At 48.9% G+C, this 21843-nt stretch overlaps 8 protein-coding genes across 8 annotated transcripts; 4 read left to right on the top strand and 4 right to left on the bottom strand.

The window, feature by feature from the left end:
* Positions 1-18: 18 nt before the first annotated feature.
* On the bottom strand, positions 19-486 carry lcl2 (the record flags this gene model as incomplete). Its single annotated transcript, XM_056677938.1, has 2 exons — positions 19-212; positions 309-486. 2 exons carry the CDS (start codon positions 484-486, stop codon positions 19-21), a joined length of 372 nt encoding a protein of 123 aa, XP_056532938.1.
* Positions 487-680: 194 nt separating this feature from the next.
* N7500_006793 (mitochondrial 54S ribosomal protein bL27m) lies at positions 681-1490 on the top strand (the record flags this gene model as incomplete). The annotated part of the gene is made up of 1 exon (XM_056677937.1): positions 681-1490. One exon carries the CDS (start codon positions 681-683, stop codon positions 1488-1490), a length of 810 nt encoding a protein of 269 aa, XP_056532937.1.
* Positions 1491-1845: 355 nt separating this feature from the next.
* N7500_006792 (GMC family oxidoreductase) lies at positions 1846-3883 on the bottom strand (the record flags this gene model as incomplete). The annotated part of the gene is made up of 6 exons (XM_056677936.1): positions 1846-1892; positions 1948-2449; positions 2506-2844; positions 2880-3384; positions 3439-3468; positions 3519-3883. The coding sequence occupies 6 exons, from the start codon at positions 3881-3883 to the stop codon at positions 1846-1848; spliced, it is 1788 nt and encodes a 595-aa protein (XP_056532936.1).
* Positions 3884-5053: 1170 nt separating this feature from the next.
* N7500_006791 (uncharacterized protein) lies at positions 5054-5500 on the top strand (the record flags this gene model as incomplete). The annotated part of the gene is made up of 1 exon (XM_056677935.1): positions 5054-5500. One exon carries the CDS (start codon positions 5054-5056, stop codon positions 5498-5500), a length of 447 nt encoding a protein of 148 aa, XP_056532935.1.
* A 227-nt stretch (positions 5501-5727) lies between these two features.
* On the top strand, positions 5728-11880 carry N7500_006790 (uncharacterized protein; the record flags this gene model as incomplete). Its single annotated transcript, XM_056677934.1, has 1 exon — positions 5728-11880. The coding sequence occupies one exon, from the start codon at positions 5728-5730 to the stop codon at positions 11878-11880; it is 6153 nt and encodes a 2050-aa protein (XP_056532934.1).
* A 1110-nt stretch (positions 11881-12990) lies between these two features.
* N7500_006789 (Zn(II)2Cys6 transcription factor domain-containing protein) lies at positions 12991-14594 on the bottom strand (the record flags this gene model as incomplete). The annotated part of the gene is made up of 2 exons (XM_056677933.1): positions 12991-14425; positions 14536-14594. 2 exons carry the CDS (start codon positions 14592-14594, stop codon positions 12991-12993), a joined length of 1494 nt encoding a protein of 497 aa, XP_056532933.1.
* Positions 14595-15030: 436 nt separating this feature from the next.
* N7500_006788 (putative MFS monocarboxylate transporter) lies at positions 15031-16397 on the top strand (the record flags this gene model as incomplete). The annotated part of the gene is made up of 2 exons (XM_056677932.1): positions 15031-15214; positions 15277-16397. 2 exons carry the CDS (start codon positions 15031-15033, stop codon positions 16395-16397), a joined length of 1305 nt encoding a protein of 434 aa, XP_056532932.1.
* A 707-nt stretch (positions 16398-17104) lies between these two features.
* N7500_006787 (chromatin-binding protein RAD9) lies at positions 17105-21445 on the bottom strand (the record flags this gene model as incomplete). Its single annotated transcript, XM_056677931.1, has 2 exons — positions 17105-21328; positions 21386-21445. 2 exons carry the CDS (start codon positions 21443-21445, stop codon positions 17105-17107), a joined length of 4284 nt encoding a protein of 1427 aa, XP_056532931.1.
* Positions 21446-21843: the final 398 nt, after the last annotated feature.

Genomic DNA, 21843 nt, shown 5'->3' with positions numbered 1-21843 from the left:
ATATCTTAGACCCATTTTTCACAAAAGACCCTTGCGAGCCAATTCGATTTTGCGCGTAGCTTCGCCTGCCTTGAATCCTCCCTTCGACACACAGATAGCACTTCCTTCTCCAAGTTCGACCTTCTCCTCGACATTAGGGTGAGGGCATGGGCAGTGGTGTGGGACGTGTACACAAGCAAGAGTTCCAGGGCAGAGGTAGTTGTCACATTGTGCTGTAAGAAGAGATCACGGTAGTCAGTTATGGGGTCCTAAGAGCAATGTGAACTTGCGACAGCATGTTCTTGATAATAAGATATTATGACTCTTACCGCCACTCCACAACTGTTGGTATCGATCGCTGTCACTAGGAACGTTTTGCGACCGCTGTTGTTGGCGCTGTTGCTGCTCGCCGCCTCCGAACATCTGGTCGAAGAAGTTGAATTGAGCCTGGGCGACAGACACGATAAGGAGAAGAGCCCACAGGGCTTGGCGCCAGCTCTGCAACATATTTTGATAAAATTGCACCAGCAGTAATTGTAAAATGATCAGTATTTGTATAGAATGTTGAACGAGTTCAAGTGGTGTATAGATGAAGCCAGTTTACGGGTACACACGTGACGCCAAGCCTGATCTCCGAACGAAAAACTTCCCCTTTGGAGCTTCACGATCTACACCTCCAAACAATCCAATTACAACCCGCCATGTTCAAGCCGCGAGTGCTGACGCCCCTGCGGGCACTGGAGCGAGCCTTCACCCCGGCAATTCGGTCGACACCCACGCAATCGCAATCCCTCCTGCGCACTCTCTCCGCAACATCCACATTCCCGAAAACCACCCCAACACCCTCCCTCTCCCGCGCACTCCTCCCATTCACACAAGTGCGTCATGCCTCGCACGCCTCTCAAGGAACGGCCAATCAACATTCGCGTGATCCGGCCGGAAAGCGTCTTGGAGCCAAGCGCTCGGGCGGCGAGTACGTTGTAACGGGATGCATCATTTTCCGCCAGCGAGGCTCACTATGGTTCCCCGGTGAGAACTGTGGGATGGGACGGGATCACACAATCTATGCAACACAGTCCGGCTACGTTCGTTACTATCTCGACCCGCTGAAGCACCCGAAGCGCCGGTACATCGGAGTTGTTTTCGACAAGGATGAGAAGCTCCCACATCCGCGCAATGCCCCCAGCCGGCGCAAGCTGAATATGACACCCGTGCCGATGGCGGAACGCGTCGAAGCTCAGTCTGATCTCGTTGCTTCCGTTGATGAGAATGGTGTTCGTGTGACGGATGTCCCGGCTGTTGAGGCTGAGTCTGGCTTGCAGCTGCGCCCCGGTTACATGTACCGTGAGGCTAATTGGGAGATTGGTCGGGCTGCTGAGAAGGCTGGCATCACTGCTATGCCACATGACCGTGGTAACCGTTGGCTGGCGTGGAGAAAGCGTCAGCAAAGAGCTGAGCGGGCTGCTCAGCTCAAGAGTTTGAAGGGCAAGAAGAAGACGGCCAAGAAATGAGAAAATTTCCAAGTGCATGATGTCTTGTTTCAATAACTTCTGGGTTTCTGTAGCGATATGAGGATTTGTATCTGGTGTTCACTGTATTATAGAAAGAGCATTTACCCATCAACTTTCCCACGTGTATGTTTCTTTTTTCATATTTCTTTTCATAGGAGAGATCTTGACACTGGATTGCCATAATCAAGCCCAAATGAAGAGGCATTCTAACATATAAAGTATGTTTCCAAAAGTTGGCGCTAACACAACCCAACAAACCAAACATGACCCTTGATATCCCAATGCCAATTCAGAACGAGATATCTCAAACCGCTCCACCCTTCTCCATGTGCCCCCTTGAATTCAAACAAGGCACTTAGGAACCCCGGTTGATATTGTCTGCGATTTTCTCGGCAAGCATATCTGTGACACACAGTTAGCACTCGACAGTTCAGAGCGATAACTGAGAGAAACCTACAAACCGTCGACTGAGGATGACCAGGAGGAAGAAAAGGAAAGGCGCTAGCATCAACTACACGCAGTCCGTCCACACCATAAACCCGAGCCTGGGAGTCAAGCACAGCCATGTCATCACCGGAGGTTCCCATCTTGCAAGTACAACTCGGATGCCATATGGTCATCAGATTGTCCTTGATGAACTCGAGGATTTGATCGTCAGACTGGACGTGTGGCCCGGGATTATACTCCTCGCCGATAACCACGGGCTGCATAGCTTCACTCTGGAAAGCCTGGCGAATTCGCTTGAACATGGCAATAGAAACTTCCTGGTCAGCCTGATCATCGAGCCAATTGGGATTGATCACTGGTAGATCGGAGGTATCCGCAGACTGCAAAGTAACATTTCCCCGGGACATAGGGGTGATAAGAATGCCGAGGATTGAGGCGTACTGGTATCCATCTTTTGGTTGGATTGCTAGGAGGTTTGATGCGTTACCAATATAGCCTGCGCCAGACATATACTATACAATTGCATTTTAGCAACATTCCGTAGTATGTGAAGGGAGAGTTCTCTCACCTCTGCTTCAGGCCAGTCAGCTGGGAATTTGGCCAATTCACTCTGCGTTTCGGGCGAGAAAGTCCAGCGCAAGAACCACGGAATCTTCTCCCATGCTAGGAAATCCGCGATTGGACTTGTCAAGAATCCAGTTTTAGCGACTAAGCCTTCGATAACTTGGTCAGCCGCGTATAGCAGGTCAGTAGCAAATTTAGTGAATGTTGTCACCCGCACTCGGTACGAAGGAGCAAAGAACGTGTGATCCCACATGTTCTGACCGACCCCTGGTCGATCGGCTATAATGTCAATTCCATGCTCTTGCAGTTGATCGGCCGGACCAACGCCAGACACCATGAGGAGCTGGGGGAGTGAAAGGCACCAGCAGAGATAATAACCTCTTCCGATGCCGAAAGCGTGATCGTGTTGCCTGGCGGACCTTCGACTTGAACTCCTGTTGCCCTCTTGTTTCCATCAAAAACCACCTTCTTGGCAAGAGTATGCTCATGAATTGTCAATGAATTAGGCATGATCTTGGATAAGAAAGATTCCTCTGAGCTACTTCGGAGCTCGTTGGACGGGTTGATAGTCGATGCACAATACTGGGCTCCCATTATAGTACCCATGTTAAAGTCCTCTGCTTGATCAATACCGATAGAATCCATAGCGAGGCTCATCCATGACGAGAAAGGCTCGGCGAAGTTAGCATACGACACCTGCAATGGGCCACCATCCGAGTCGAAGGCATCGGCATTATAGCCAGCGGAAGCATTTTGAGCTCTATACTTGGTGTTTGGGGCCGTGAAATTGACGCTCCTCTTATAAAATGGGAGTATTTCATCAAATCGATAACTGCTGTCATTGACCAAAGTTGCCCATAAATCCATAGACTCGCGTGTCGGACTGCATGGTCCCAGTCAGTCAAGCCGCAGGCACTCAGTCCCCACAGGGCATTACCGTTGATAGATCATGTAGTTCAACGCCGACCTGCAGAGGAGTGAGCTTCGATCTGTTGTACCGAGTTCGAAAATACCTACGATCCTCCAAGACATTTCCCTCGGGCAAAATGAATTGCCCGCCTATTAACACCCGGCTGATCTCTGGTCACGAAACCCCAATCCTCCGGTGCGCTGGTAGCAGGATCTGATCCTGTCGAAAGCACATCAGCTGGAGGAAACTCAGCCACAGATTCGAGCTCATAGTGGCCTCCAGCTTCGATCAGGGCAATATCGAAGCCGTTCTGTGCTAGTCGCGTCGCGATCACACTTCCAGCGGTACCGCCACCAACGACCACATAATCGAACGCTGCGTCGGCGAAGGGAATCCCTCGTCGTTTCAAAGGCCCAGATGCCACACTACTCGCCTGGAGTGTGAGCAGTATCAGAGCGGTCTGGAAGAGCATGGGGAATATTGGTGCAACCGCTGGGAGCTTGAGACAAGATGTGGCCGCATGTTACAACGAGACACGGCCATTATGTACAACTCGCAATCGGACCATTGCAACAGTTGCACTGACGTCGGCTCCCTCAGAAGATTGTCCATCCTTGGGGAATGCAGGGAATGAGATGTTCCGTGAGAGTTTGTTATTTCTCAGCCCAGCTGCCTTTGGCTCGTGATATATATTAAGCTGCACGAACGGTAAACGCTTCCTGGATAATGTACAGCGCTCATTCGGTATATCTTAGGGAGAGCGAACGAGTTCAACGTTCACATGACCAAACGTCGAGCTCAAGATTTCAAAACAATACTTTGACTCGATTGTCATTGATCATTGGCCAAGTACGGGGATATATCACACTGCATTCCTGTGTAGAAGGTCCTCAATAGCTGGCACTCTAGTTCTTCCGAATCAACCCACTAGAACATAATTGGCATGTCACCAGGGAGAGGAGAGGTATGGAGCTAGGACTTGAGTATCGAAATGATCTGGAAATCCGACATATTTCCCAGTCCATTTCTGCTCCGACCGCGAAGTATACCAACCCGCGAAATGTCCGTGCGCAAGTTGAGTTCTCCAGCCCCTGATTGTGCGATTTTCTTGGTAAGAAAAGCCTTCACTTGAATTGCGTAGATTTTTGGGGGCTAAACCTCATTTTATATTTTTTTTTCACACAATTGTGAAGCCTATGCTGAGTACTAAAGGCTGGACTTGACTCTACACTAGACGTAGACATCTTGTTACAAAGAGCATCAAGTGAGAGAAAAGATATCATGAAGAACCCGTTGCACAACCCGTTGCCTGCCTCACTATCCAGTATTATCCCTCGTGCTACACATGGCTGACTCACGGCTGACCACGGCCCACAGGCGAATGCAAAAAGGCGGCTGCAATTCTCGAATCTTTCATCAACCCGAGACTCAAAATCGATGGAGGAATTCCGCGTAAGATATTCGTGGGAGCCAAGGTAGGAGCTACCTTGAGAAGAAACAGCCCAATCAGTCACGACTCACTCTGTGCCAGGGCATCGCCGTATTCACAGCGCTCAGAGTTGGATTTCTCGGCTCTGTCCGCTTTGGCTCGGGACTGATTGTTGCCCGTCTCCCAGATGGTAGCTGGTCCGCACCGTCAGCCATGGCAATGGGTGGCCTCGGCGCCGGCGGTCAGTTTGGCGCAGAATTGACGGATTTTGTGTTCGTCCTGACTACTGATGACGCAGTGAAGACATTCATGCAGTCGGGAAACTTGACTCTGGGTGGAAACATTTCCATGGCTGTTGGGCCCGTTGGTCGGAGTGCAGAAGCTGGGGGAGTAGTGGGCACGAAGGGCGCAACTGGAGTATTCGCCTACTCCAAGACCCGTGGATTGTACGGCGGACTGACAGTCGAGGGTGGTGTTCTTGCAGAGCGAGCGGATGCAAACAAAAAGCTATACGGGCGGAAAGTTCGAGCACACGAGCTGCTGAGCGGATCAATTCCACCACCACCTGAAGCGGGAGTCCTCATCGAAGTTTTGAATGGGGACGAGTTCCGCATCGAGGTACCTGGACCTGCAGAACCAGCGCCAGAGAGCGCCGAGTAAGTCATGAACTTGGGCAAATCTCGGCAAAATCCGCCGGCCACTAGACCTGTTTGTGATCTAGTGCGGCCCCAACTAGGAACAATCGAGGAGGTTGAGGTCCGAGCAAATATATAAGTCAGCCCCAAGGGCCACTTCCCCTTTTTCAATTTCCCTTGACTTGAGCTCACATCGAGCTCAACGGATAATATCTCTTACTACCCACCGGAGTAAAATAAATCTGGCCCATCATGGTACTTTCAGATTCAGAGGGCTCTGATGTTGTGATGGTCAGCCCGAGCGATGTCCAGGATTTCAACGAAGAAAATATCCTGCCTCTCCCGGCAACTGATCTGAAGAAGATCAGAGAGTGGCTGCAGCCAACACCCTATGATCTCGAGGGCTCTGAATTTTCACGGCACCTCGAGTCGTATCTGCCGGGTACAGGCCAATGGCTTATCTCTACAGACGCATATCAGCGGTGGCATCAAAGCGACACGAACGGTCTGCTGTGGATCAAAGGCATACCAGGGTCTGGAAAGTCTGTTATGGCTGCATCGATCATCCACCAACTACGTAAAGAGAACGTCCCAGTGCTCTTTTTCTTCTTTCGACAGATTATCGATGCAAATCATCAACCAGTCGCAGTGCTGCGGGACTGGCTTTGCCAACTCATCCCCTTCAGTCCAAGCTTACAGGCCAAGTTAAAGAAGGATTACCTCGATAAGAGATTCTCTGTCGATAGCGTAGCTGCCAATGATCTGTGGAAAAGCATCCGATTTGCTCTTACTGCCTTCCCCAAGGCATACTGCATCGTCGATGCCTTGGACGAAATGGACCAAGGTAATGATGACTTCCTCCAGGCTTTAGTCGAACTGGGCCAGTGGCGCCCTGCCAACCTCAAGGTTTTGATGTTGTCACGCCCAGTCGTTGCAGTGGAAGCGCCTTTGAGACTATTCCCGGTGCCCGTTTTACACATGGATGATAAGCTTGTCGATATCGATATCGCTGCCTACGTGCAGCACCGACTGCGAAACTTACCCGTGCCGGAGGAGTATTGGACTCGCATAACTGAAGCCGTTCCCGGTCGAGCGAATGGTTTATTCTTATATGCTAGGCTTTCAATGGATGCATTTTCGAAACCTGGGGCCGTTGCTGGAGATGTGCTCAACAATTTGCCTATCAACCTGAACGTGATGTATGATAGGCTACTACGCGAGCATTCAGATCACTCCAATGTTCCGAAAGACCTCCAAATGCTTATTCTTCAGTCCATCACACATGCCACTCGCCCTCTTCGACTTCTTGAGGTCGCTGAGATGATCAAAGCCACTTATACTCCACTTGAGACATCTAGCTTGAAAGAGATCAAGAATTTTGTCCGAGCAGCTTGTGGCCCCTTGCTCCAGATTCTTCATGACGAAACCGTCTCGGTCGTTCACCATTCTTTGACTGAGTTCCTCAAGGGGCTAACTCGCTCGACTGTCATTAATGAATTAATTTTCCCAATTTTGGAGGCCGGTCCAACTAATCATCGACTTGCTGTTGCATGCTTGGATTATCTCATGTGTGGCTGCTTAGAAAGCATCAATGTCAAGAAACGCAAAGACAGTGACAATTATTACAATCCTAAAAAGGCCCAGCAAATTGAAATTCGCCTGAAGTTCCCATTCCTTGAATATGCAGCGAACAATTGGTACATCCATACTCGCCGTGCCGCCTTGACTGGGATGGATTTGTCGTCACTTTACTCGGTCATTGACGAGTTCTTTGAGAGCAAGAAACAGTTCATCGCTTGGTTGGACATCGATTGGCCGCAACATTCTCTTCAAGGTGTTACTCCGCTTCATGCTGCCGCCAAAGCCGGGCTGGCCCAGTACGCCGCCCACTTGTTCCAAAAAGGCAACGTCGACCCAAGTGTCAAGACCCACAATGGAGATACACCTCTTTACTGGGCTGCCTTTGGTGGTCATGGAGATGTTGCACAAATTTTGATCCAGAACGGGGCAGATCCGGACGGCGAAGCGAACCAAGGATACAAGCCTCTTCATGAGGCCGCCAGGAAAAACCACGCCGATGTCGTCAAAACCTTGCTTGCTGCTGGTGTTGATCCAATGACACCAAAGACACAAGATACTCCAGGCAGGCGCTGTGGCAATGCGCCTACATCAGTTGGTCATACTCCATTGATGTACGCATGTCGCAAAGGTCACCTCGAGGCAGTAACTGAATTTCTACCCTATCTCTCAGAGGCCAACATTGAGAAGGCCCTCAATTGGCTTTCGGGCTCAGGACACGCGACATGTGTATCTCTCGTTCTTCAAAACAGTGTCGTGGATATGAAGTCACACTTCGGAGGAGGACTTTTGTTCGAAGCCTGCTTGAACGGCGACCTGGATACGATCAAGGTTCTTGTTGAAGCAGGGGCGGATCCCAACACTCGCTGTCTCTATCCCGTGGACGAATTTGGGGGCATTGGTTCTCGCATGCATATTCCAAGGAAAAGGAAAACCCCTGGAAAACGAGAAGAGCCCAGGGGCTTCACTGCTCTACATGCTCTGAGTGGGATTAAAAACCGTATCGAAGATTGCCAGGACTCACTGGAATGTGTTTCAGTCCTCCTCCAAGCTGGCGCTGATGTTCATACAAAGTCCGAAAATGATGGAAAGACAGCTTTGCATTTCGCCTGCGCAAACAATATAAATATTGTTCCACTTCTTTTGGAGGCAGGGGCGGACCCTTACGCCAAAACCGATAGTGGAGCCACGATACTACACACCGATGGAAAAACCGATCAAAAACTGCTTCCCATCCTGATTGATTCGGCAGCTGTTGATATCAATAGATTGATGGCAGAGAGCAACGGCGGACCCTTGTTCAGTCGTCTTCGTGGTTACAATTCTGAAAGCGTAATTGAGATTCTGAAGTACATCATGGACCCAAATCTGACCGAACCGGACGGTAATAGTTTTCTCCATGTGTTTCTCGATCAGTATCCTAAAGATACTGTTCTTGAGGCTTTGCTGTCCGCTGGCGCTGATCCGAATCTTCAAAACAATAAGGGCGAAACGCCACTGCATATAATGAGGGATGACACCAAACTTGAAATAATCTCCAAGCTGGTCAAGGCAGGTGCAGATCTTGAGATCCGGGATTTGAAGGGTCAAACAACCCTCTTCAGGAACCTTTCCAGGTATTCGGGGGACATGTCCAAAATTTCCAAATCCCTTATCGACCTAGGCGCCCGACTGGACACACGGGACAACAAGGGCCGTACTTTGTTCCACATATTGGTCTGTCAAGTTAAAGCTCTAGACATTTTGATAAAGATGATGGATTTTGACCCTTCAGTCGCCGACAATGAAGGCAATACGCTTTTCCTTGAGCTCGCTTTCGCAAGTCGTAGATGGAACAGCCCGTCAAATTTCAAACATCTCAAAAGTCTGGGGGTTGATATTGACCGTCCTAATTCCCACGGGTGGACAGTCTTGCATCAAATGTCCTTCCAAAATAAGTGTGACAGGAGACCTTCTGTCGAGACGCCGTTTGAGTATGTCCTCCGAGAGTGCAAGAACAAAGGTCCTCGGGATATAGACGGGATTCAGCCTTTGCATATTGCTGCTGCTGTGTCAGAAGATAATGTGTTTGGGCTTCTCTGTTCTGGGGCTGATATGTTTGCCTTTACGAAAGAAGGCATGACGGTTCTCCATGTCGCAGCTCGAGCCCGAAAACCTGGAATAGTTGGTCTTCTTCTTTCTAGAATGATTGGCCTTGACGATGAAACGCGGAACACCTTCATCAATCAGAAAAACGTGGAAGGAGACACGGCACTTCACTTCGCCTGCTGTTCTGGTCGACCCGAGACTGTCGATCTTTTGTTAAATGCCGGCGCAGATCCCACTCTGCCGGGCAAGGATGGATACACTCCATTGAGAGCATGTGTCAATTTTGAAATGGAACAAGTACGATGGCAGAAAATAGGCAAAATCGAGGACGTCAAGGCCCTCAAGACCGCCAGCATCTGGCTTGGTATCCGAAGTTTGCCACCGGCGCAAGATGACTCCAAGGAGGGATCCAAGGATTCTCAATGGAGATCAAATAGTGGCGAGGGTGGTTCAAGCTCGACGCGTCTAGATGAGATTCTCACTTCATTGGTACTGCACAGCAAAAACCTTTCTGCGGACAATGACTCGCTTCGGGAAGCATTCCAAGAAGCAGTATCTAATCAACGTGACTATACCGCGGAATGCTTACTACGGCTCCAGAATCGTGTGTTCCCTAACATGAACCTGATAGAGGGCCCGGGGGGCAACGACTTTGTCATGTGCAACGCTCGGCTTCAAGCCGAAATATCGTCCCTCAGAAAGGAAGAAAAGAGGCGAAACGAGTGGATGAAGACAAACCATGGAAGCATAAATTTACTCTTCTTACAAATGGTTCAGTATCTTCGTCTTCGGCAATATGGTCTATTCGAAGAATTGGCTTCACAAACGGACCCCCTCGAGCTAGATTACACCCATATCTCTATTGTCCACTGTCTTGTGGATGATGGTCTTTCAGAATTGTTAGATCGTCTCTGTACTCCAGAGCAGGCTCTGAAGTTTGATGACCACGAATGGTGCGAACATACCGAGAATTCCTGTTCCCGTTCTGGTTCTCGTATCCGTTCCAGTGCTAGGACAGTGCCTCTTCTGATGCACGCATGCCACCGCAACTTGCCAAATATGAAAGTGGTCCGAACACTCGTGGAAAATTTGGGTGTGAACATCGATGCAAAGCGCAGGGAAGAAAGATATGTTGATGACGATTATGTGACCGTGTTGGATCATGCCGTGCTACATGACCTCGCTAAGGGCGAAACTTGGTGGAACGTGCATCAGGCTTTGCCGTACCTCATCAGCAAGGGCGCGGACCTGGAGGTGCGTAATGACAAGGGCGAAACACCTTTGCATATCGCTTTAGACTATAACAAGTCCAAGGGCGTCTTTTACAAAGATGCTGTGGATATCCTTCTGAATCATGGCGCAGACGTCAACGCAGTCAGCGCCAGTGGGGAAACCTGCCTGTCAAAGGCTGGCGCTGATATTGACTTGATCAAGTTGCTCTTATCTCGTGGCGCTGCAATAACTGCTACTGCTATATTCGCCGCCATTGACTTTTGCAATGTTGAGTTGTTGGAGCTCTACCTCTCCCGTAGTGATGTCGCCAACATGCGGCGGCCCGCGCCAAAGAGTCGAGTAAGACCTCACCCACGTGCGGACACCATAATTCCAGCTGCTGAGGAGTATCCTGTTTTCTATGCGGCAACTTCAAAATCCCTTGATGACGTACCTTGCAAGGAGTTTGATATTGTTTCCGTTCGGAAGGACGCGATGACAGCGCTTCTTCGGAATGGTGCAGACCCATACGCTACCTTCGTTGAGCTCCATCGAGTAAAGCATGACTCTTTCAGTGATGGCGACGATTCGGACTCGCACGATTTGCATGCTGGTTCCAAAGATCAATGGGAACCCGAAACCCTCACTGTCATCCATGAGATCTTGACTAGAACGAAGGTGTTTGAGCCACTGCTTCAACTGGCAGATCTCCAACTGGAATGTCGAGACGACAAAGGCAGAACGTTGATCCTTTGTACTAGTAAACCTGAAGCAATTCGACAGCTTGTCGACCGCGGGGCTGACATTACCGCCCAAGACAAATCTGGCAAGACCGTGGCTCACGCACTCATAGCCTGCCAAGCCACCGAGGACAATATCAGCATCATGCGGGCTCTCTTTGACCAGAATCCTAGCATTGTGCAGTTAGGGGATGAAGCCGGTGATACTCCGCTCCACTATGCGCTTCGCAAACGATGGATACAGTTCGAACATGTCGATCTACTACTTGAATACGGAGCAGATCTGCACCAGCCTGATTCAAACGGTGATACAGTTCTCCATATTCTTTGCACAAGAGCATCTGATAACAAGACACGCATCGAGCACTTCTTGGCCCTCGGGCTGGACATCAACGCACGCAACAAGAAAGGCGACACTCCACTCATGCACTGTCTTGCGAAGGGCAGATTACGATCTGATATGTGGTCTTACATTGGCAATAGCTCCAGCGACAATGACAACCTGCGCCTGCTCCAAGATCTTGGTGTGGATTTCCATGCGAGAAATCACGCGGGGATGTCGATGCTTCATGTAGTTGCTGGCAGGAAGGTGCACGATACCCTTGGTGTTTCTGAGTGTGATATTGAAGATGATAAGGAAAACCTAGTCAGTTGGTTCAACTTCATTATGGGCTTGGGTGTGGATCCTATGCTTGAGGATGCTCAGCAGCGAACTTCTTTGGATCACGCTGCTGCTTGTGGCAATGAGCATATATTGAAGTTGTTCAAGCACAAGAACGCTGAGTGAAAGTGGTCGGGTGGGCTCCCGAGGTCATTTTGGGTGATATTCAGGATTATTTTCCCCTTTGTTTTTTATATGCATCCTGCATACAGAGGGAAGGCAAATCAAAATCAACCATCTCGATTTCCAGCAGTTCCAAGCATGAGCAAGATCATACCATCTAAATCTGAGGCCACTACCGCATTTTTCCCGACTGTCTTCTAATAGATATTTTCTATTTACATACCATAAATCTTCCCTTCGTCTTTTTTTGGAGTCTTTTCAACTATCATTTGAGGCATAACCGCGAAGTATCCAATGAAATGATTACAAGCCCATATTACACCAGCTGTTTCCAGACTTTTCAGACGGTATGTATAGGCACTTTCATGCTAAGCAATTTTATGTATGATCCAGATCGCGCCTGTCTTTTCCACACGAGCATATAAGCAGGGCAATGCTCGGCGCGCACGCACCTGTAATTCTGTAACCTACATAAACAGAAAATGACACGCATTGAATCCTGGTCACCGCGTCTCTCGCTGTATCTCCTTAGTATAACCTCGATAGTGTAGTGCCTCTATAACGATATCAAACCAAAGATTTTGTAAAGAGAAATATAGTACTAGTTCCGAAAGAATTAGGCGTGGTGGACTAGTGGCACTGGATATCTTTCGTTAGATAGATCGTAAGGGTAAAAAGCTAATTCCGTAGCCTCTTATAGCGTAAAGTGGTATTGTGCTCCTGGGGCGAAGGAGCTACCTCCTAGGAGCGAAAGGACATAGGAGGATTCTATATGAAGCTTCTGACTCTTAGGTCTAAAAATACCCCTAGGAGATATACTATGGCTCCTAAAGGCCAATTAGAAGCCTTTCTAGGAGCCTGCGCTGTGGTCCTAGGAAAGATTACAAGACAGTGTATTGAGGCGCTAAATCAGAAAAGGCAAAACTAATTCACAGGTCCGCCGTTTGCTCTATACATTGGAATACACCAGATGTCCGTCACCTTAGTCCAGATAGCAATCCATGTGACCATCTGTGCCTTGCTACGCTGTTGGCACGAGTTTTGATTCTTGGCATTTTTTGACCGCTTCATTCATGAATACATCAGTCCAAAGCCGCCAAATATTGTGCTCCATCAAGTATTTATGGTCCTCAGTGGGATGAAAGTGGACATTATTTCCGCTTTTGGTATGTAAGGCCATCGGACAAAGTGCATCACAATTTGACCTTTCTCCTCTTGGATATCAGCAGATATTTTCCTGATACGTCGTTGCTCTGGGACGTATACAGATTCTCCAATTCTCTTCAATCCCTGTTCTTCAAGCTCCACGATGCGCTGAGCACAAAGCCCGGAGTATTGATCACGCCAAATACCGCGATATAAAGTTGATTGGAACATCAAGTGGATGGCTTTCCGTCTAATTTGAGAATCACGGCAACGTGACGCAACAAGGAACATTGGCGGTGTGATCCCAAGATCAAAGCTGAACATGAGACTGAATTGTTGAGAGGTCACTTTCCAGATCTCGAGGATCTCTTCGGTGAGGGTGACAATAAATTGAAATGTTTCGTGATAGTCGTCAAAGGTTGTCTCTTCTGCTGTATAATACGTCCCAGTAATTATGACCGAGGTATGGTAGTAAAGCTCTAGAAGCTTGCGTATGCAGTCCCGAAGCTCAGCAGGCTCTGTTACAAAATCAGAAGCATCCAGTGCATCTTTCCAGCGTCGTAAAATTGTCATTGGACTCATGTTGGGCTGCTGGCAGTTTGTGACCTGCTTTTTCTCAAGCACGGAGAAAGCATAGTCCATGCCACGGTCAAAATCCCTTCGAGCAACGTCCAACGACGTATATGATGATGGGATAGCCGGAGCAGGCAGACATAATTCGATGCCAGTATTGCTGAGGGCGTGACGGGAGTCCATGCACAAGGAAAATTGGACGCGCAGACGTTGCAAGACAGGCGTAATCTTCTCGTTCATCAGCTCCAAAATTGGCCGAGAATATTCTTTCAGCTTGGTGTAGGCGTTGGTATATGATCTCCACCAGTAAATTAACTTGAGTCCGGCAGTCAAATGAACTATACACGAAGCATCACCACTTCTGAATTGCTCAAAGCAGATAAAAATAATGCACAAGATCATCGTGAGATCAGGTTTCGAAGACATATTGAGAGAATCAGACTGTAAAGATTTAATGGCTTCAATGTAATATTTGAGGGCCAAAACTTCCGCGGTCTTTCTGGCATGGCTCGGAGGCTTTCGAATCGAGGTAGACGCATCATTAGGCTCAAGACTTTCGTGCAAGGAGGCCAGCGCTGTAATGGCATGTTTCACTGATGCTTCATTATGTCCAAAATGAAGAAATACCGAAATCCAATCGCCTGCATCCTGCTGGCCAAACACCCTGTGAACAGTGCGCGATCGAAAAAATGCAAATGCTCGGCGTTCTGTGTCACTAAGCTCATTCTCGGATGAGACGGATTGCGGTACAATGAGATAGCCCTCACATATTCGCTTCGTGCCGACACAGCGTAAGCAAGCAGGCTTTTGCTCATCGCATTTGACATGCCTGATTATTGATGTTAGTCCTCAGAACGAGATATATGACATGTCTTCTATCATACCGAGACCTGAAGAATTTTTAGCGTGCCCGTGATATAATGACTCCTGAGAACTTACTTGCAGGTCAGACAGCCACTCCGAGTATTCCGTCGGGTTATTGCTTTTGCTGTCTTCATCATGGGATCACGTTGGAACTCATCGTGAGGGACGGCTTATGAGTATGAAATACTTTTCGCGCTGTGCCTGCCAACGATACACATTGACTGAAAGATGAAAATGCAGATTCCGGACGAGCCGAGACCCAAAGATATTTTATATAATCGAGTTTGATTCTTGGCGCAGCCGATAGAATGTCCACCGATTGACTCAAGTGGTTGCGAGGCTAATCAGCCGCGAGTCCTCCCAAGGTCACATACAATCAGGTCTGGCTCGTGATTGGTTGCGTCGGAACTGGAGTGTTTCAACCAATCAAAGCACGAACCACAAGAGGACCAGACCCACCTGACCCAACTCACGATGTATAGAGCCACGTGACTGGACGGCGATTTTACTTCATTATCTTTCTCGTTCAATCTCATCACAGGACTAAAGGAGTAAGAGAGAAGTGAGAGAATGCACCGATCTAACCGGTCAACCACCTACGAACCTAGTGAGAACAGGGCAGAGTTTGATGCTGTTCTTGAGGACCCTGCCGATGGAGTCAGCTGGGCCTTTCCAGAAGGTGGCCGAGATGCATGGGGTTGTTTGCTGGGATCATGTCTCATGATGTTTCCCTCATTTGGCTTTCAGACTGCAGGTGAGAATGAATTATACTCCTTTTGAATATATTCGTCGACACATCGACTGACACTTTGATAGTTGGATCTGTCCAGGATTATATCAGCACCCACCAGTTGGCCGAGTATGGAGAAAGAGATGTCGGCTGGATCACTGCGGTGCTTGTATTCTTGACCTTGTTCCTCGGGGTCCAGGTTGGACCGCTATTTGATCGATATGGACCCAAAGTATTGTTGATTAGTGGATCACTTGGGAGTTTCGCTTCCTACATACTGCTCGCAGAGTGCACGAGGTATTGGCACTTTATGCTCTGCCTGGGTGTTCTTGGTGGCATATCGGCAGCAATTGTCACGACAGTCTCCATTGCGGTTCTCAGTCACTGGTTTAATCGAAGACGCGCCCTTGCTTCTGGAATTTGTATGGGAGGATCATCTGCGGGTGGTGCCGTGATTCCCTTGATGCTACGAACTTTGTTTGAAAAAAACGGATGGAAGTGGGCTATACGGATCGTAGCCTTTATGGCTTTAGGGTGCTACATGGTGGGAGTCCTACTCGTTAAAGGACGTCTACCCACTGGCAGCAAGAGCAGAGTGACAATTGACCTTGCAGCTTTCAAGTCACCCCGTCTATGTTTTCTTGCGGTGGCAGTCTTTTGTTTCGAGTTCATAATCTTTGGATGTGCTGCACTTCTTCCATCCTATGTCCGTTACAGCGGTTTCTCCGTGGATGTGCAATTCTATTCCCTCACTGTCTTGAATAGCATGAGCCTTCTCGGGAGAGTCCTCCCTGGCTTTGCTGCCAATTTATTTGGCCGATTCAATATCTTGTTATCCTTGGTTCTGATAACCATCATAATCATGGCAGGTGTGTGGCTGCCATATGGGTCTCATGATGAAGGCACCCTTTACGCGGAAGTGGCGATCTTTGGATTTGGTTCTGGTGGGTGGCTCTCGCTTGCTCCAGTTTGTGCAGGCCAGCTATGTGACACGAAAGATTATGGTCGATTCTACGGCACCGTTTACTGCGTGGCTTCTTTTGGGGTCTTGCTCACTGTGCCTATTGGAGGCCAGTTGCTGCAGTCGACCACACCACAGGTTCTCATCGGGTTTTACTCTGCCATGATGCTCGTTGGACTTCTCAGCGTCATATTGTCTCGATGGGCTCTTTTGGACTGGAGCTGGAAGTGGAAAGCCAAGGTATAGACTAGAAAGATTGAGCAGACGGGAGAATTTACACTGGCTTGGGAATTTTACATAGATAGCCCTGCTTCCCTGAAAGATTACATTGCGTTTGCCTCCTACTTATTTTGTCCTACCCAATTGATAGGCTTGACACCTGTATGTCTATATAGTACCTAAAGCTTGTAGTCTATTCATGAAATGATAGTCCACAGCAGTTCAAGTAGTAAGTGACGATAACTGCCTAATACTGATATCAAAGTAAAGAATAATCTAATCAAATGCAATAAATCAGTATTTTATCAATTTTAGCAGTCCTTAGTATAATTATACTAGCGTGGCACTAAAATTGGCTCAGTCCTATAGTACCTCGTAGCACCATATCGCAGCACTAAATTTGCCTTGTAGTGTAGGTGTTGCCGGACTTATCAAGGCCTACAAAAAGTCCCTTGTATTCCAAAATTTTTTACACCATGTAAAATTTGATAGCCGTATTCGAAGATAGAGTTAGATTTAGATTATTTAGATCGAGCATAACTTAGTGAACACTAATTTGGCTACGAGATCATGGATTCAAAGCAAAGATTCCTCTTTAGAGGGATGGAGGCATAACGAATTAAGGTCTATCCCAGCCAAGTGGTTGAACCAGTTAACAGCGCTCGTAGTGTAGATAGATCCATCAAAGAATAAATATGATAAATGACATTGGTATCAAGAACTAGCACAAGAGATCACTCCTCAAATAAGCGACCTAAAATCAAACTTTGGCAAACAAACTCATTACCAACAACCCTCGCAGTACACTGAAGCTCATTAGGGGGCGTGGGAGTGGACGATGCAATCGACTTCCTACGCTTATTCCCATGGAACAAATGGATTCTCTGCGCCTTCGGTTTGGGTGTCAACATCGACTTTGCAGCAGCTTGATCTGCATCATCAACATAGATCCAGTCCCAGCTAGTCGACAGACCGGCGTCAGCCTGCGAATCTATCAATGCCCTAGCCGTGCCGAGATCAGGGACACGCTCAACCCGAGAGGCCCCCAGGGCATAGGTCAGGAATATGTAGGCTTTTCTCTTTTCCTCCACCTTCCCACGGCCCATGACAAGGAGCACTGATTGCCCAGCGAGCAGCTTTGTGCGTGCGGATATAGTTTCGGCAAGGCGGGCTGTGGATGGATGGCTAGGGGTCATGACTCTGGATTTTGTTGCTCCATTGAGGTACATTGAGTCACCGGCTGGGAGGAGATAGATATCCCAGTCGAGGATGCGAGCTTGGGCGACACAGTCCTCTACCCACCGGCCAGCCAGACATGGGAGGTTCAACGCCAGTGCTTGCATGTATTTTTCTCGCCGTGAATGGGTATCGGCAATTAAACATGCAAAGCCCACATCCTCAGCAAGAGTTGTAAGACGGAGACCTTTCTGGTTGAGGTCTGCGTCCTTGGTGCCACCTTTGATGGGAGTATCAACAGGAACAATTGACGAAGCCTCGAACAATTCTGTAAATCCCTCATGTAATACAGTGCCACCATTTTCGATGATCAGTCTAGTCACACGATTTTTAGAGGCTTCGTCCTCCTTGTAAGAGACTGCAAATACCATCCCAGCAAAGATGCCGCTACCTTGCTGAATGCTGCGGGACAAGCGAGAACTGGGAGAAGCAGGCGCGGATGACCTTTCGGATGGGGTATGGACCATGCTCTCTTGCTGAACAGGCGCCGGGCGATATGTGAACACCCGATCTTTGAGTTGATTCCATAGGATAGTATCGAGATAGACACGAGCGATCGGCACCTTAATCACATTCTCGCTGTTGCCAAGCCCCCCATTTGGCAGACTTTTGCGTTGCTTGGGGCCGACTATGACAGTTGTGTGACCGTAAATGTCAGTGATAGGATGAAGGCCATCATCCGCAGCTTTAACTAGCTCTTCTCTACTGAGTTTGTCACAGAATCCGCGGACGACATGAGTAACCTTTGGAACATTAGGCATATCGATTTTGACAGCATCTCCGACACGAAGCTCGAATCTCTTAACGGCACCCTTCGGCACCTCGACAGGAAGACTGTCCTCAAATTTCACAGAGTATTTTGTCTGCGATACACCCAGTGGTGTTCCGAAGCATGTTGCTGGGTAGTATGCCCGTTTCTGGCCCATCCAGACAGAAAGAACCTGACTTGGAGCAACGATAATGTTTTCCGATAGATTGTGGGATGGTCTAGGTGTGGTAGGAGAGTCATTTACACTGCACGCCTCCGATTCAGTAACATAATCCGAGGCAATTGTTGATGATGCATCAGTGGGTTCCGACGATGGAGGTGGTTGTCGATTATGAACGACAACCTTTGGCGCAGGTGCTGATTTCGCAGCAAGCCTGGAGCTCGTTTCTGGGACATGCTTCTCTTTCGTAGGCAGTGAAGTAGCCATCTTGCCGATCCTTGATCTCCGACGGAGGGGCTGTTCAGGCGAATTTTCGATCTCCCAAACATTCTCAGGTGCTCGTCGCGGAGGCTTTGATTGCCTTCGCACGGCTTTTTCGGAGATTCGCACCAATGGCACATCATCATCTGACTCTGTGGGAATAGGAGCTGGTCGTTCTTGTGTTGCTCGAATGGGTGCAACGGATTTTGGAGGTTGTGCACGAGGGGTGAAAGGGATAATAGGGTCGGAGGCAATGTAGCTCGAGCCATTATTGCCGCGCCTCTTCTTCTTTGGTCGAGTTGGCGATCCATCAATCAAAGCTCTGAATTCTTGATCGTCGGTGGTAAAGACCCCAATTCCCAAATCAAATCCGCCTACCCCAACCTGCGGGGAAAGATCTGCTGCAATTTCAGTCAGAGCCCTACGCTGGCCTCCACCCGGGCTGGACAACAATTTTTTGAGAGGCGAAGAGAGTGCTCTTGCCCCAGCTGGGCGGATATGATTCTTCCGAATAGTGGGGACTTCATTGAACATGGGTGGAAGATCATCGTCTTCGTTGTTCAGCCCATCGCCATTCCACCCAGTCTCGGAATTGCATTGGGAGTGATTGGGACTTGTTTCTGGGATACTCGTCAATCGAGCCATATCACCAAGATGCTTCAGACGTTGATTCATCGGTGTCTCAGCCACACGGGATGGCATCGATGATGAATTACCCGCAATTCCCGCTTCGACTCTGGAATGAGATGAGTTTATAAGTTGCTCCTCCGAGTTGTTGCTGGAGTGTGCCGGTATACTCTCGTTAAGTGGCGCACTTTGAACGGGTTGAATGGCATGACCATTCGATACGAAGCCATTTCTCTGGGTATTGCTGTTTGAGTGTCTTGATTGCGGTCGTGAGCAGGGAGAGGAGGACTGAAGACGTTCTCGTGCAGGAGAATTCACATGAGAACGCGAAGGCGACTGATCAATCATGTTCTTCGTATTTTCAACTTCTATGCGCTCTGGTGATGACTGAGGTGACGGCTGTGAGTCTTTTACCATTACTTGGGAAGAGCGCACGACTCCATTCAGCTGAGCACCACTGCGAGAGCCGAACGAGTCTCGATGAGCTATCTCATCCTCCAGCTCCTCGTCCACCCTCACACGGGATGGACTCAGTATTGGCTCAAGCCCAAGTACCTGAGATAGCCGGTTGTGGGCACTAGCGGCAGCAGCGGCATCCAGAGGAGGTCCGTCGTAGTTTTCTTTGTCTTCTTCGGCTGAAGATTGAGGAAATTCTTGTGACCGGGGCACTTGCATTTCTTCCTCTTGTTCGGTTTCTTCCTCGCTGGCAACAGCTTCTATTGTTTCCTCGTCTTCTTGCCGTTCTCTTGGTTGCTCGGGACACGTCTGTGATATAGCAGACCCATTAGGTCTAGGTCTGGCAGGAGCACTCAGCCCGGCAAACTGAGCCGCAGCTTCCTCGTCGATTTCTCGCTGTCGTCGTGCCCGTTCTATAAAGCTTGATTCTTTAAAGAACTCCTTGTCACTCTGATCCGACTGGATGTTGTCGGCCGAGCGAGTCAACCTCTCCCCCAATGTCCTATCACGCTTTGTCTGCGATTCCTTCATCGATATATAGTTCATGTTCGGTTCCGAGGATTCTCGCATGAACTGAACCGGCAGGCCCATCAACGGTGATGAGATACCATTGACAACACGAGCGGGTTGAATCGGGATATTGGGGGACGGACGATCGGATACAAGCTCCGTCTGCAGGCTGTGGACAATGGGGGACGACGGGACTTGGGTAGCCCCAAACACCTGACTGAGGCCAAGGAGACCGCCACTTGACTCGATGCCACTAGCCAAGGGATTTCGCGAGATGCTCGGGGTCTCTGCTGTCCCACCCTTTGTCTCGTTATTCTTCGCTGCCGTCCCGGGTGTTTCTGCTAAAAACCGTTGCGATTCGGGGAAGAGATCCGGTGCGTAGACCATTGGGGAAGACTCGTTCTGATCAATGGTGCTCCCGTCGTCATTATCATCGTCGTCTTGGGAGAGGTTCGTTCTGTGGTGGGCGGCGTCCAATTCGAAGAGAAGGTCGATGTGGCCGCTGTCGCCCTCATGCAATGTTCTCAATGTTGCCCCATCGGCCCCCGTTTGTGAATAATCATGTCGCATGGACTCCTCATTTTGTCTGATGATGCTGTCATACACTGACTGCGAGACGACCTGAGTATCCCCAGGAGCAGCCTCTGCGGGGCCTATATTGCCGAGTTGCGAGCCCGGCGCAATGCCCGCTTGATTTCCATTTTTATTAGACATTACTGGGAGTTTTTCATGCTGCCAAGATCGAGACGGGGAGGATTTGTGTTGGTGCACAAGGCTCGCGGGGTTCGATGGTGTTTTCAGAGATGGGTGTTGGCCGGTGCACACTCCGTCACCATTGGAAGCGGCGTTCACTTTATGGTGTGTGTGACAAAGAGTGTGATTCGGCTGGTTACCAGTTTTTGCAGACTCCGACAGGTACGGACGAGATAGATCGTGCTCCTGGGGATGTCGGAGTTAGTCCAATGAGGGCAAGGCACACTGCAGGTGGTTACATACTAGCCCCAACGCGTCGCGTTGCAACTTTGCAAGGTCGATGCTGTCGTCTTGGGTTTCCATTTTCAGACCACATACAATATTTAATAGTTTAGCACATAGTGCTGGAAGTAGTGGCTTCGGCAAACTTTGTTTTGAGAAACTCTGGTCCTTAGGATGCCTTTCGTCAAGAAATAATGGCAAATGGAGGCGTCGGAACGCGAAACGCGTGTAGCACGTGACCGGAAGTAATATTACTATTTATGGACTAGCGCCGTCGACACACCATCACCATTATACAACACGATTGTGGCATGGTGATTGTCAATACTTCAAAGTCTATAAATCAGTTTATTAAATGACTTCAAAAGGTGTTGGGAAACCTGAAATGAAACATGGATTCATGGGTCATTCATTATGCAATGATAATACATATGTACAGTTATACAAAACAATGCAACATAATTACAGAGAGGGTATCT

Source organism: Penicillium coprophilum (genome assembly GCF_028826855.1).
Source record: "Penicillium coprophilum strain IBT 35676 chromosome Unknown utg000004l_segment0_segment0, whole genome shotgun sequence".
Lineage (NCBI taxonomy): Eukaryota > Fungi > Ascomycota > Eurotiomycetes > Eurotiales > Aspergillaceae > Penicillium > Penicillium coprophilum.
This window is presented reverse-complemented; position numbering and strand designations above follow the sequence as displayed.